This window comes from Apaloderma vittatum, unplaced genomic scaffold, assembly GCF_000703405.1.
Source record: "Apaloderma vittatum isolate BGI_N311 unplaced genomic scaffold, ASM70340v1 scaffold23750, whole genome shotgun sequence".
NCBI classification, from domain to species: domain Eukaryota; kingdom Metazoa; phylum Chordata; class Aves; order Trogoniformes; family Trogonidae; genus Apaloderma; species Apaloderma vittatum.
The window spans coordinates 33,728-48,366 of NW_009696568.1; the positions used below are offsets into that span (position 1 = coordinate 33,728).

The 14,639-nt window shown below is 45.9% G+C and overlaps 1 protein-coding gene across 1 annotated transcript; it reads right to left on the reverse strand.

Moving 5' to 3' along the window:
* Positions 1-2,302: 2,302 nt before the first annotated feature.
* Positions 2,303-14,630, reverse strand: LOC104269797 (inverted formin-2-like; the record flags this gene model as incomplete). The annotated part of the gene is made up of 15 exons (XM_009875518.1): positions 2,303-2,361; positions 3,776-4,540; positions 5,487-5,645; positions 6,499-6,601; positions 7,200-7,364; positions 7,930-8,050; positions 8,688-8,758; positions 9,935-10,042; positions 10,156-10,226; positions 11,514-11,614; positions 12,172-12,257; positions 12,346-12,448; positions 13,062-13,123; positions 13,210-13,355; positions 14,534-14,630. Coding segments are annotated over 15 exons (2,217 nt in total), but the record flags the coding sequence as incomplete, so codon positions are not given.
* Positions 14,631-14,639: the final 9 nt, after the last annotated feature.

Here is a 14,639-nt window from a genome sequence, read left to right on the forward strand (position 1 = left end):
ATCATTTCCTTCAGGAATATGGAGATAATATGGGATACCACTCTTAGCTTGGGTGTAAAAGCTGACATTTAAAGAACATGAACACTACTGCAGAAATTGCTGCATTAACAAAATATAATCAAGGTGAGGCAAGAGCTCAGTAGCTGATTACAACAGTCTTTAGTGCTCTGAAATGTTATTTCATAGAGTCACAGGCTGTCCCTGTCATTACTCTGCTACTCTTACAGAAGTTCTAAAAACTGATAAGGGGATGTAGTCTTGATCCCTGCAGCTGGATCTGCACAAGAAGGGAGAAGATTCTTGCAGCTTCACTGATACTCAGCAACTTCCACATCCAGAAAATCCACCAGAGAGAGAAAAATCCTGTACCAAAAGAGATGTGGTGCCGTGACCTGAACAGACCATGTGTGCTTGAGGAAAAAAAACAAACAGAAAGAGGTTGAACATCCCAGGAAAAAATATTGATGGGGAACACTCAAGTCTTGCCGAGTCAGTCATATCAAGACGGATGGACTTGAGCTGCATTTAGGTGAGGAAGCACCATGGCTGGACACTAAGAGGAGCAAACTGATTTTTCCTTCCTCTAACCTTTGCAAGTGACATCAAGACGGGAGCAGAGGAAAAAGGGAATTGCTGGTTTCAAGGTGCAGCTTGTCTCTGCCCTCCTGGCACGGAAGCACAGGCGGGCGCTGCCGGCGCAATGTGGTCGTGCCGGGCGCTGCCTTTCAAGGATGCGCTGAAACTCCTGCCTGTCACGCTCACTGCATAAAGGTACTGTTTGTCCATGCATCCCTCTGTAGTGCTTTCCTATGTCTTGTAAGGGGAATTCAGAGCTGTCTATGTCTCTATTTCTTTTGAAATATTACTTTTCTTAAGCCTGCATGCTGGAATCTCTATGTTTAGAACACATCATCCAAGTTACACTTAACTCACGGTTTCAGCCGTCCTTCCTGCGCAGCACGGCCGCTGGTCCTAACATATTGCTTACCTGTGCCTCACTGCTACTATTTTCTGCTCTTGCTGCAAACCTTCCTTAGGATTTTTAAACCAACAGAGCTACTTCCCTTTTCAACTTGATGTAGTCCTGTGCTACAGCACAGAAAGGTCCAAGAGAAAGGCCAGAGTAGTCAGGACTGCAACTACTCAATTTATATCTCATTTTCTCTCGCTAACAATGGTGCTTCAGGTGCAGGAACCAAAGTAACCCTGTGTGAAAATCCCACAGTAATTTCTCTGTTCCACCATCCTAGGGACTGGGGCTGCTGGGCTGTGTGGGAGCAGGGCTCAGGGCCAGGCTGCCAGTTCCGGGCACTGGCGGTGCTGGAGAATAAACACATTCCTTATAGGAAACGAGACAGACAGAAATTTGACATTATTGATTTAGTTCATAAGAGATGCTCATCAGCATGGAAAGGACAATGCGTAACTATGCAATTTCAGTACAGCGAGTGTTTTGATTGTTTCTTTTTCCTGCTTTTTTTTCCTCTTGTTAGAAAAACAGGCAAGTTTTGCAAATATATGTCTCGTCCTGAAACTCCTTAACTTTTCTCTTGAGGGGCAACCGTAAGTTGCCAGTATCAGTGAAGGATGTGGAGAACTTGGTACACAATTTCACTAGAAATTTGGTTTACCTGTATTATGGGTTTTTTTGTGACAAAAGCCAAATGACCTACCCCCCCACCCCAGAAAGCTGCATGAATGCACATAAGAAATGTATGTATGGTCTGTTTGTTCCAATGGACCAGTTTGTGTGCAAGTCTGGAACTGAATTTGACTTTGAGTTGGAGCTGGTATCTTGCCCCATCTAGTACTTTTTGCCGAGTCCAGTGTTTTATTCCCTTTTTCAGATACCATATTTAAACACTATTATAGGAAGTGGCTACCTGCAAGCTAAGCAAACACTGTTCTTTGCAGGAGGTAGGTACTGAAATTGCATGTTTACAGTTTTTGAGAAAATAATTGGATCAAAGCAAGGACTTCGTAGATCACATGAAGCTGGATTCACTTGGTTAGAGTGATGACTTTTAAATATCTGCAGGGAAAAGTGGCTTGGCTGCTGCTGACACAGAGAACAGACATGTGGGCTGTGACCCTGTGTTGAGGGGAGATCAGTACTGACTCCACTCAATGCAAGATCAACACCCTGGAGAATAAAAATCAGAGTAACAAATTTTTACATGTATTTGTGATTAAACACAAAGACAAAAAGCTTAGCTGATATGCCGAATACTGATTAGGTCTGTGAAGTCTCAGTGCTGTGGTTAGTTCACATAGAAACACCTTTGTGAATTTACATACCTCCTCATTGTACCACACAACCTTTTTTTGTTTTATTATCTCCAGTATCAGTCTCAATCTCTGCTTTTAAACAAAAGAGAGACACTAAATATAGATGATCATGGCAAGGCAAATGTAACAACAAGGAAACTTTTAGAGTGACAACACTGTCCAGTAGCAGAGAATTTCCTAAGATGCTGTCCCTGGATGTCCAGGGAGCCGCGAGGCTTTTGGGCAGGGTCAGTTCTTTAAGCTAGAAATAATAATTTAGATGTCAGGAAAGCATGGGCACAGCACGGAGTGTGGGGTGCTCCTGTTGCTGCAGCTCCTCCTGTTGCCTCCTGGGAAGCAAGTTCAGGAACCACTGCTCTGGGAAACCACTTCTGATTTGTGGCTTGTTTTTTAACTAGGGGGAAGTGGCATGTTTAGAAACATAAATAACTACAGCCCCAGGGCATGCTGGCGTTTTTAGGGTAAGTCCCTCTGTGGTAGGTGCTCAACTCATGCCATCTTTCTCAGCAGTGGTTTATTCAAACCCTCCTTTCCTTTCTCCTCCATCTTCCTTGGAAGGAAAAACATTAAACATTGATAAAAAGAGGCTTCCACCACTTTCCCTGTCCATCTCTTTGACCTCAGGATCTTGCAGAAAATAGGCTTTGGATGGTAAATTGCACCTTTCTAAAAGGCTGACAGACCCATGTGCCTTCCCTATGAGGCACCTCTAATTTGGGCTTAAAGTACCCACCCAAGGGCAGCTTCAGCTCGGTAGAGTCTGAGGGACTTGGATGCGCTTCCCAGGTTTAGGAGCAGCTCTGGATGTCCACCATGAGGTGGAGACCCGGGTAGCTCCGTGCCTCCGGCAGCTGAGCTCTCTCCAGCAGCGTAGTCCCCCATGGGGGACGAATTCAGATGGTCAAATGCTATCCTCGACAGAAGCATCAGCAAGCCACTATTTTTTAATTGCTGATAGCCTGATGTTCAAGAGCAACCCAAAGTACCCCTGGGGTAGGCTGTCAAGTTACTGCAGGCAAAGTACTCTTGCAACCTGGCTTAGGAGAAGAAAAAACAAACATCCCCACAGCAGCGCTGATGTGTTTAGAAGTGGTTGAGAGGGGGGCGATTGCTGATTAAGTACCCAGTATTAACTGCTCTTATGGAGTCTAATGGAGCTCCTGTTTGCACATAACTGTGCCTTGTAACTGTTTTGAGCACACTTGACAGATGTGCTTATTGCCATCTTTACTGCCTATGTGTTAATGGGCTTTTTAATTATTGATTCATCATTACCTCTTTATAAACTACTTACACGCATCGAGAGAATGAACTATGCTTGTGTTTTTCTTTTTAAATCTCTTTCAGGTTTTAAAAAATAACAGCTCCACAAAACAGCATGGCTCTAGGGACAGGAGGCATTGGTCCTCAAAGTTAGGTGGAACAGGTATGACAAAACCTCCCTAGTTTAACTCAGTCCCTGAGGGCTATATATGAAATAGGCTACCTGAGTAGCTTTTGCTGTGCCTCTTCTTCTTCCTCCGTTTCCCAGACGGCCTCTGCTTTTCTCTGTCAGTGTGAGTTTGCCCTGGGGTGAGTGTTGCTGAACAAGAGGAGTCAGTGGCTGGCTCCTCTGAGAAGGACTTCTCTTGAGAGGTGTCCAACAGCGAGTCTGCACCTGGGTCTTCATTTTCCTTTGCCGTGTCTTTCAACTCTGCCTGATGAGCCTCATCACAGGGAGCAGACTGAGCGCTGCCAGGGTCGACCCCAGCCTCTCTAAGCTGGATTTCTGACTCCTGTGCCAACCTATAGCTCTCTGAGCCTTCAGCTGGGCACTCCTTGTCCTTGCCGTCTGAGGTGGACCCATTGACTTGGTCTCTCAGAGCAATGCCTGAACTGCTGCTTGCAAACCTTATCCCTGTGCCTATGTTAGCAGCAGAGAAGGCAACGGAGCCGCTCTTTGCGTTTGGCTGGAGGCTTGCCCAGCTGTCTGCCTGCTCCATCCCGGTGGCTGACACAGGCTGACCGATCCCATCAACTTCCACCAAGCTTACTGAGGGGCATTCCATTTGGGACTCTGGTGGCAAATTTCCTCCAGCGTTGTTTTTATATAATGCCTGGTTTGAAGCTGAGGCATTTGCAACATCTCCACCCGTCTCCATCCGGGCAGTGGTTGAGGGGGCAGTGCTTTCTGAGGGATGACCATCGCTGTTTTGCTTGGTCTTATCATCAATCTGCTTTCCCACTGCTTGTGGATCCGTAGTGATCTTTCCTTTAAACAGAAAACATGCAGTCAGACACAGATGCAGAGTTGCACCACATTTCAAGCTAGCAGCTGCCTGTAGAGGGCGCACTGACCCTAAAGCAGATACGCAGAGGCAGCACCATTTTATCCTCACTGTACCTCCCCTCCTTACACCCCATGTGGTCACCCCACGTGGTCACCCCACTTGGACTCCAGGATTCCAGCTTAGCAAAGCCCCTGCTCTGTTTTCAGCAGGTGTTGATGAATCTTTACTGCCAACCAGTTGATTTCTGTGTAAGGCCCTGGACTTGCAAGTGTCCCTGAAAGCCTATGGCTGGAAGAGGGAACCAACCTACAAGGTCCCGAACCAGGTGGGACTGCTGGCTTGGCTGCATGAGGACCTCAAGACTGCCCATCAGCCAGCCTGACCCTGCCCTTGCAGAGCAGATGTAGGAGAGTCACAGTGCACAAGCCAGGTCAATGCCTTTGGACCTATCTAAAATGCAGTAACACCAAGTTCAAGAGACCAGATTAAAAATAAACCCATGGGCCGTCTCCTAAAAAGCACCTAAAGGACTTGGGTTCTTCTGCAAATAGGGGTTTCTAATCTTTTTTTAAGGGCTTTTTATGACAAGCTGTGCCACTGAGATGCCATAACAGGGAGGGGTCTCATGTGCGGATGACACCAGTGCCCCACCAGCATGGTTCTCTGGCTGACCTATGGGCTGTGCCTCTCAAGAGGGTTTATCAGCACGGGTGCAAGCCATGCTCCTCCATATTGTTGCTAATTCTGGGAAAGACTTGGTTGGCAACCGCTCAGGGCTCTCTGCTCCTCTCCTTCACAGTGCTGGTTGCAAAGCCTCCTTAAAAAAAAGAATGCCGCAAATGTGAAAACGAAGGCTTCTTGCTTGGCTCGGGCTCAGAGGCAGATGGGAATGAATAGCTGCAGGTACAGTCGGGTCTGTGTCCTTACCAGACAGGCTCTCCTCCGGACTCTCCTCTGGCAAGGTTTTAGGAACTGAATCCAACTCATGTCTGTTCTTTGTCTTTCTCAGTGTGAACCCCTTCCTTATGTCTGCTAGCAGCGCGTCAATGACACACACCTCCTCCTGCTTCACCAGCCCCTTCTTAACTGGGGGGGAGAGAGAGAGAGACGGGTGTTAAACCTGCCCATAGGATGGGGCAGAAGGAGACTTTGCAGCTATGCTATTGCCTGGGGTGGGTACTGCTGCCCCCGTACAAGCAAACATGGGGCAAAACCAAGACTCTGATGATGCGAAGCTTGGGAGTAGCCCCTGCTCTGTGCCCCCACAGCAGCATGTCCTGGTTGAAAGCCAAAGATTTACCCCAAAGCCTGGGTGCTACAGGCTGGTACCAGCAGCACCAGCTCTGCCCAGGCTTGTGCCTCGTTGTAGCATGACCTTTAAATGCCTCCTGTTTGCTGCCTATGTCGCTGGGGAGCTTTTTTGGGGGGTGGAGGGGTGGGGATGGAGGGAAAATAATCTTGATTCTTCTTTCCTCTCAGCCTCTTCCAAGTGTACTTTTCAGTTGCACCTGAAAAGTCCTCATCCAGAGAAACATAGATTGAAAGTATCTGCAAGATTTTGGGGATGTCAGTAGTTTGTGGTAAAAAAAGACTATTCAAGTGTACATAGGGATTCCAGAGCAGGGAGAAGTCAAATGTTTCTTGTTAGATTTGGGATTCAGAAGTTATGTTTAGAAACTGAAAAAATTAACTGAAATGATCCAATTTATTTTTTTTTCTCTCTGCTGTTCAGTCAGCAAACCTAAAATTAACTTCTCTGCCCAGCTGCAACTCTGAAGAGTCAATTCTTAGCTAAGGCTGTAAGACACCTAAAAGCGTTAGTCAGCCAGCACCTGGAAGCCCTTAAAATAAATTACCACTACTAGTCCATTAAAGCAGGATTAGCAAAGAGCTCCTGTTGGTTCCATCTATCTCTTGTGAAGGCCTTTCAGATACTCACTGACTTTTCCATTCTCTCCCTTCTGTCTCTTCCCCTCTTCCTCTTCCAGCTGTTTCTTCCTCTTCTCCGCTTTGGCAGCTTGCTCCTTTCTGTCCTTGTTTTCCTGCAGTGAGGTAACAGGGGCGTGAGAAAGTTGGCCAAATGTCTGCTAGAAAAGCTGATGAAGAGAAGGAAGATCTGCACATGGTTGCAAAGGAGGAAGAGAAATCCAGCCCTTATCCTGTGCAATAAATAAAATGGGCATGGGGAATAAGAGCTATCTTGCCAAGAGGGTGAGAGGAAAACTGCTGGTGCATCTCAGAAGGAGATGGCAGTGGTGATCTGCCTAAGACCACTACCTACCAGTGCACAGATCTTCTGCCTGATCTTTAGCTGAGGCAAAAGTGGAAGGTACTGAAGCCACAATTTCCTCCAAACTGGTGGGTTTTTTTACTACACATCCCCTTTCTGAGTCTGTTTGCTCAGGTTGTGACACTGAAGCTAAAGATCACAAATCACCAGGATCTGGACCAGGCCAGGAGCATAAGCACTGCATTAAGATGCACTGGGGTAGGGATCAGACACCTCTTCACCAGGTGATCTCATGACAAGTGCCAAAAGGAGGAGGCTATAATCAGATTCAGGTGCCCACCCCGGCCCTGTTGGAGCTGAGGCATGCACCAGTACTAGGGGTGCTCAGCATCACGTGTGCTGACGCCAACCTTCAGGGCTCGGATGAAGAGTTCTCTGAAGGTCTTCATGGTGCTAAATATGTCCTCTAAGGACAACTTGCTTGGGTCTTCACAGAGATAATTTGCAAGTTCTTCTCTCTTCCTTTCAATGGTTTCAAATTCTTCTTGCAGCTTTCTGGAGGCATCGATGCTATCCTGAAACACATTTAATATACACAGTAAAACACCATCCAGAGGACAATGAGTGAAGTGCACTTGAAGAAAAAAGGGTGTCAGTGTAAGAGCTTGGAGCAGGACTCAGGGCCCTGGCTGCAGCAGAGTTTCTGAAGTGGGAAGAAACTTAAGTTTTCTGGATGATCTCAGCTGCTGGTGATTGTGCTGTGTCAGTTTACAGGGGTGACTCCAGCAAGATGTGGAAAGCCCAGTGCAAAGCTCAATCCCAAGGGAATGGCTTTACTCTGGTGATCCACACAGAAGGTGAACATCTTTAAGTAAAGTGAGGATTCACACAACAGAGTGGAGAGGGATTGAGGCAGGGGCCTTAGGAAATGGCCCACCAAAGGTATCTGGGTGTGGGATGGAGCTGGCAAATAGACATTGACAGGTCTGGGTCGTGTGGTATCACAGCCTGGTTCCAACTCTGAGAGCGTGTCTTGTGGCAATATTTTCCACCCTCTCATGAGCCTCCTCAGCTGCATATACATTGTGCACTGCCTCTGTGTGTGTAGTGTGGGACACATAAGGGAGCTCCGTTACTGACCTGGATAGGTTTTTCATACTGCTGTTTCACATCGTCGTTTGATGATGTGACTTTTCGCTGAAGCTCCAGCAACTTCTTTAAGTTGGTACTGGACTCGGTGCGTATAATATCAAGATTAATTCTGAAATCACAGAGAAATCCCCCATTAGCTGACACTCCAGCATCTTGCGCTGACCAAAGAGTGGACAAGCCTGAGTTGGCAGTTTGGTTGTCCCTCTATTTCCCACTACTTCACTTTCACTGAAGCCTGAGCTCTGACCTCTCTGTACAGTTCGAGCTCATGGAAACAGGATCCCTCCACAGCACTTATGAAAAGACTCCAGGACTACCTACAACATTATGTTGAGCAGATAAATGCCAAAAGGAGTCCACCCATTCAAAGGGCTGTTCTCTACCCTCAGAGCTTGGCATTAGCTCACTTTCCCTGGTTGAAGGCACTTCAGAAATCCTTCTGGGTAGCTGGCCTTCACAAGCTCTTGCTACCACAAAGGCAGTGCAGATTTTGGAAGGGCCTGGGAGGCAGCATTAACTGAATGTGCTGCAAATTTGAGCCCTAAGTGTTGCCAGCTGTAGTAGAACTTTTATAGAGTAAAGAGGCTTCGACATTCATCAAGCAAATCTTTGGTTAAAACTAAATAAGATGCCGTCTTGTTAATGAGCTATACCAGCTGCATGTGCCCTAATTTCTGGTACATTGTTGATGTGTATGTGATAATTTTTTTTGGTTTTAATTCCAAGGAAGTGACACACAATTTTACCCTGCTGCTTTTGAAACATTTTCAAGATCCTTTGGCAGTTCCAGTAGGTCCGTGTGGCTGTTTTCTACTTCCTGAAACAGAAGAGAGAAAGAAATGTTATTTGCTGTGTGGCAGAAACTGAGAGAGGAAGCTGGGGTGAAGAGACATGGGCAGAAGTGCCTGAGAAGGATGTCTGCACCAAGTCCTGCTGCTGCTGCCCCTCTGCAGTTTGCTTTGCTTCACAGAGCCGAGCTGCACTCAGATCTGGGACATTCAACACTGAAATGGTTTGCTCAGAGAGGTGGTAGAAGCCCCATGCCTGGAAACATTCAAGATTAGGTTGGATGGGGCTCTGAGCAACCTGGTCTAGTTAAAAGATGTCTCTGCTCACTGCAGGGAGGTTGGACCTTTAAATGTCGCTTCCATCCCAGACCACTCTATGATCCTATAAAACAGGACAGCACATCCAGAGAGGAATGGCCTTGCTCCTGGGCTACGTACAAGAGGGCTGAATGTTGGAAAATACTCTAGTTCAAAGCAAAGCTGACCTGCCGCTGAGCTCTTCTTCCATCCTCTTCTTAAATACATACTCTTGACCATGGAAAGAGGTAGGACTGTGGTTTGGTGCAGCCTGACACTTCCCGTGGTCCAAGGAGGGTATCAAAAGGGCTTGAATCTTATTTGCATAGTTTAACTTAAAGGCTGAGCTTGCTGAAGCTACTGCCAGCTAAAGCCAGGCTTGAACATACCTAACTGGAATGGTGGGACCTTGATAAATGAAGGTGGCAGAGCAGAACATGGAGAAAAAAGGAAAAAACCAGCACTGCAGGGAATAATAAAGCCATGGGGGCTTAGAGAGGAGCATAAAAAGCTTGAGCATAGTCTAGTGGAAAAGGGAGAGACTGTGGAAAGGCAGAAGGGCTGAATGGGTACAGACCAGCCAGGATAGCTTTCGTAGCCAAGTGCTCTGTGGTTTACAGCTGATCATGTGCAGGTTGCACAAATATGTAAAAGGAAATTCCAGCCATTGTAGGGAATCATGCTGGAGGAAATCAGCTCCTTAAAATAAGGAGCTTCCTGAGTAGTGCCCACAAGCAGCCTATAGCAGCCCAAGTGATTCCAATGCTCCCAACCTGTGACACTCTGCAGCTGGCCAGGGAGGATATGAATACGAGTGTGTGGCATTAACTGAAAGTCAAGTAGGAGAAATGGTTCACCCGAGATAAAATTCTCCCCCTTCGCTATTGCCCAGGACTTGCTAGTGGTACCTCCAGAATATGGTGGAGCAGCGTAATGCGGGTTTGGTTTGCTTTGGTTTCTGTTAGCTTGAGTAAAGTGCTGATTTTAAACCCATCGGCATCACCCGTGTGACTTCCCTACAAGACGGAAAGGAAACAGATGTAACTCCTGTGTCCGCTCAAATTACAACCCTAAAGGAGATCATCCACATACTGTAATGGGGGGAGGGCAAGACAAAAGAAGTCCTTACATAGTTCAGAAAGTTTCCAACTTTAAGAATCAGTTGACAAAAGAGCGGCAGGCGATGACTGTTCAGAAGATCTGAAAAACACAAAGGACTTTTAAACAAAAGCCTCTGTTACACCAGAACATTTCCTAAACTGCATTGAAATTGGGATTCTGAGTTCCACAAAACTAAATCTGGTATTTCAGCTTTGTAGCCCAATGGCTCAGCCTGCAGAGAATCTGAGTCTACATAGATTCAATTCCATGAGCTTTAAAACATTTTGTTAACTTACGTTTCTTTACATCTGGTCCCTCATTCCTAATGGAAAATAACCCAGAGTTGGACCCTCCTCACTAACAGCCATCAATTCACTGTCTTCCTCGGAAGCACCCTGATGTACCCCGGTGTGGGCAAGCATAACTGGGCTGCAATTTTAATCTCGCTGTGCAGTGAAGTCAGCTCTGACAGCCCTGTGATGATCTGCCACCTGCTAAAACCAGACACGCTCACCCTGTTCTTGGTCTTGCATGGTGGAGGTGATCACTAGGGCATGAAGGGTACAGTCCCCGTCCTTGCTTTCACAATAGGGTGCTGCAGTGCTGTGCTTTCCAAAGCACTCAGCTTGGAGGCAGGAATAGCTCCGAAAGGACTAACGGGCTGTTGGGAAGATACTTTTGGGGGGAATCTTCAATTTATCCCAGCAGGTAGCTGTACTGCCAGCTAAAGAAACCCCTAGCAGGATTTGGGGGAACTAGCTCTGTAGGACAGGCGACACTTGACAGTGCCAAGAAGATCATCCTGCTCTCAGCAGAGTGGGACCTGAAGTTTCTGCCACAGGAAGCTAAAGCCTATTGCATCGTCTCTCCATGTAGTCAGAAAATTGGAGCATCAGCAATTTATAGCCTGAAATAACAGACTTTTTCTTCTGGTTCCATTTCTAGGCAGGGAAAAACTAAAGCATCACTACTTTCTGAGGGAAGTTTGGATTGTGCTTTTCTGGCAGCAGAGAAAATTACTATGTGAAGGTCTTAACATTGCAAATAATGCTGGATAAATTAGCTGTAATGAGGCCAACTCCACTGTCTAAATTCAGCTGCTTTGAAAGGGCTGATGAGCTTCCAACACTTCACCATTGAAAGTGTTTCAGAGAAATACATCTGCTGCAGAAAAAAGAGGGCTGAGGGAAGATGATGTCCCGTCATATTAAGGACTTTTTGACCATCAGTGGAGATACCTAAAGATGCATCCTGTATTCTGCAGTGAACCAGTGAATGGACTGCAGGTGAGTTTTTTTGGGGAGCTGTGTAGTACCATGCGGAGTTTTGAGGGTGTTAAAGCTTCCTGTCATAAATAAAATCCAGAAATAAGGTCAAGTCATTTACCTTCGCAGGCTCTCCGGATGGCTTCAGCTTTCGGCTGAATCATGTCCAGCACAACGGTGGTCTCTTCACAGATCAGCATACATTCAATGTGCAGCTGGTAGCTGAGGATGGAGAGTGATTCAAAGCTTAAAGGCTCTGTGATCTGGGCCAGGACAATGGTCCTCTTCTCACACCACTGCTACGTCTGGCAACCCCACAACATTGCTGTCAACCACATCCACATCAGACCAGTGTCTGAGGCTTGTGGAAGGAGGTGAGGAGCTGCCACTTGCCTCGAGGATCAGTGGGGATGTAGTTTCTGTTGACATATTGTGATCAGCAAAGAGAAGACTGACCACTATGTGACATGTGGGTACCCTCTTCTTAGTACTGCGTTTGACACTACCCTTCATTAAGTTACAGGGGCTCCTTTGGCTGGTCTAACCCTGGGTCTGGGCTAACTGCTGCTTCTTCAGAGGGAGAGGAGGTCCTGGAGCAGCAACAGCCCTTCATATATGGGTAACAGGGCAAGAGATGGCTCTACGGTGGAAACGGGAATCCACCAGCTATATTATATATATCAGTGTCTGTCTTTGAGGCTCCTATAAAGAGGATTTAAACTTTCCATAAGTAAACCAAGAAAAAAGATTGGGCTGAAGTTCATGAACAACATTCTTACCTGGGAATCTGAAGGAGAAGAAGATAAAACTGATCTGCATTTGCTAGCTTTGATTTCTCTTCTTTGAAGGCCTTCAGGTTTTCTATCTAACGAGAAATAAAAAATCAAGATTGCAAGACTGCACTGCCTGTGTGTTCAGCTCTGTGAAGTAAGGGTACTATTTTTCCTCCTGACCTCATGTTTTTCAGGCAGCAGCTTCAGCAACTGCTTCAGAACCTCAACGTCAAACTTGGTCCGGTCCCCATTCTGGACCATGGCAACCACCTCTTCGTTGGAGCTGCGGGGAGGAGAAGCAATCAGCTGTCACCCCTCTTACAGAATCACACACTACCAAGACATGTATCTGTGCAAGTGCTCCATGCTTTCCCTAGTAAGAGCCACAATGATCCAAAAGGAAAGACATGTCCCCATGGTTAACTTAGAATCAGGACCTGGATCCCTGTTACACCCTGAACTTTGTATCTGGCCTTGGTCAAATGACTGAAGGCCAGAGATCAGTCCTACAACTCAGATGTCTGTCTCTGGGCATTTGATTACCTTAAAATAAAATTTTATTCTTATCTTCTCCATTGGCTCTGCTTTGAAGTGGGATTTGACCTCCAGAGGTGTCTCACAGTCTAGGTCACCCTAAAAATCTGTGCCACAACTTTATCTGTAACATGGAGATGTAACACCTTTGCCAACATGTGGGGGTATTGTATGTAAAAACATAATTAAACTCTTGAACTCAGTATTTGAAAGACAGCATAGGAGAAACTCAGAAATGTTCAGTAACACAGACCACCAAAGTGCATTGGCTAGAATAGATTTCATGAGGACCTTCCAGATACTATGCAAAACCTGCTCAAAGTTTTGTCAACTAACTGTCACGAAAATTGGCCGTATCTTACCATTTAAATTGCTTCAAAAATATGTTCAAATTGAGACTTTTCTTGGAGTCCAAAAATGTGATCTTCACCAAAGAAAAAGAAGATATCTCATATTAGATGAGCTGTCTGCAGCAATCTTTATTTGAAAGAATAAGAGGGATCTCCTCACCTCCTTTGGTTCTGCTTTCACTGGTGCGGCCGTTTTCTCCTTGGGGGTTGGTTGTGGAAAGCAAAACAGCTGCTCTATGCTTGTATAATTGGGCTCTATTGTTTCTTCACTGCTGCTGCTCACCGAAGCCCACATTGAGTGACTTTCTGAAAAAAGACAAGGTGTTCAGACTGGCTACAGGGACAGCTTAAAGCTCCTGGCTTTTGGGGCAATGCGAGTTGCTTGAAGGGACACTTCTTGGAAGATGAATGAAATAAGAAGAGACATATTAGTCCTGGACAAGTTCTAATTATTGAGGATGGGCAAGTCCCACAGGCATGACCCAAAGGGCCTGAGGGGTAAATAAATCTGGTGCTAAAACCCAAGATGTGATGGCAAGGGGATGCAGCACTGGGCAGAGGCCGTACAGCCTCAATCTTCCCTAAATTCCCCTCCACGGTCGGCAAACTGGATCAGCATGAGAAGGATCTCAGCCATATTTTTCTAGTCCCATGGCTGATGTTGTGTATGCTTGCTTGCATGCCAGCTGAGGGTCTGGTCACAACCTGGACATTTTTTGACTATCCTCCATCCTTCATTTTATAATTGAACCTCCTTTTATAATGCTATAAGACTGCTTGAATTAATTCCTACTGCACTTTCTTCAGCATCTTTTTAAAAATATCACCCAAACATGACTGTAGAAGTTTCTACTAAAATAATCCCAACAATTAAGTGCTCCTGTGATTGAAAACACACCCCATTTAGACTTCACTGCAGCTTCCGTGCAGTGGATGCCTTGCTTTCCTAGGACAAAGCTCATGTTGCCTGTCCTGATTTCTTCTCACATTTCATGCTTCTCTTTGGATCCACTGGGAGAGGGAAATATAACCCAAAAATCGAGAGAAAAGTAAATGATTCTCATGGCTCTCCAATTCTTTCAATGCCCTTCTGAAACTGACCTTAATATACCCAGATACAAGTATAGATGAATTGGGGAACGAAAATCTGGGTAACCCAGGTCAGAGCCTATTGAGAACTCACACCCAGGCCATGTCATGATGAATTAGGTAAGTATTCCTATCCCTCCCCCTTCTTTTAATTTCAAAGTATTTTAGTTCTAAATAAGCTATTCCAAAATACTGATTTAGCTGGAATGTTTATTGTATTATATTAGTAGTTTCATACCACTTTTATTTATTTTAACTCTGCAGGTCGGATGTAATAAAAATCAAGGAAATTTTACACCTAAATGTAGTCACTCGCCTTTGACAAACCCAAAGATAGTATTTTCTCCCCTGGATCACCCCTAAAGCAGCAGTGACTTTATGACAGAAGCACCCACCTCTCACCACATTGGAGGGCAGCTTCTGCCAGTTTAGCTTCTTCATTCTCAATGTTGGTGTCTTCACCGTCTTGCGGGGAGGCCTGCCTGAGCCAAGAGGGCAGCC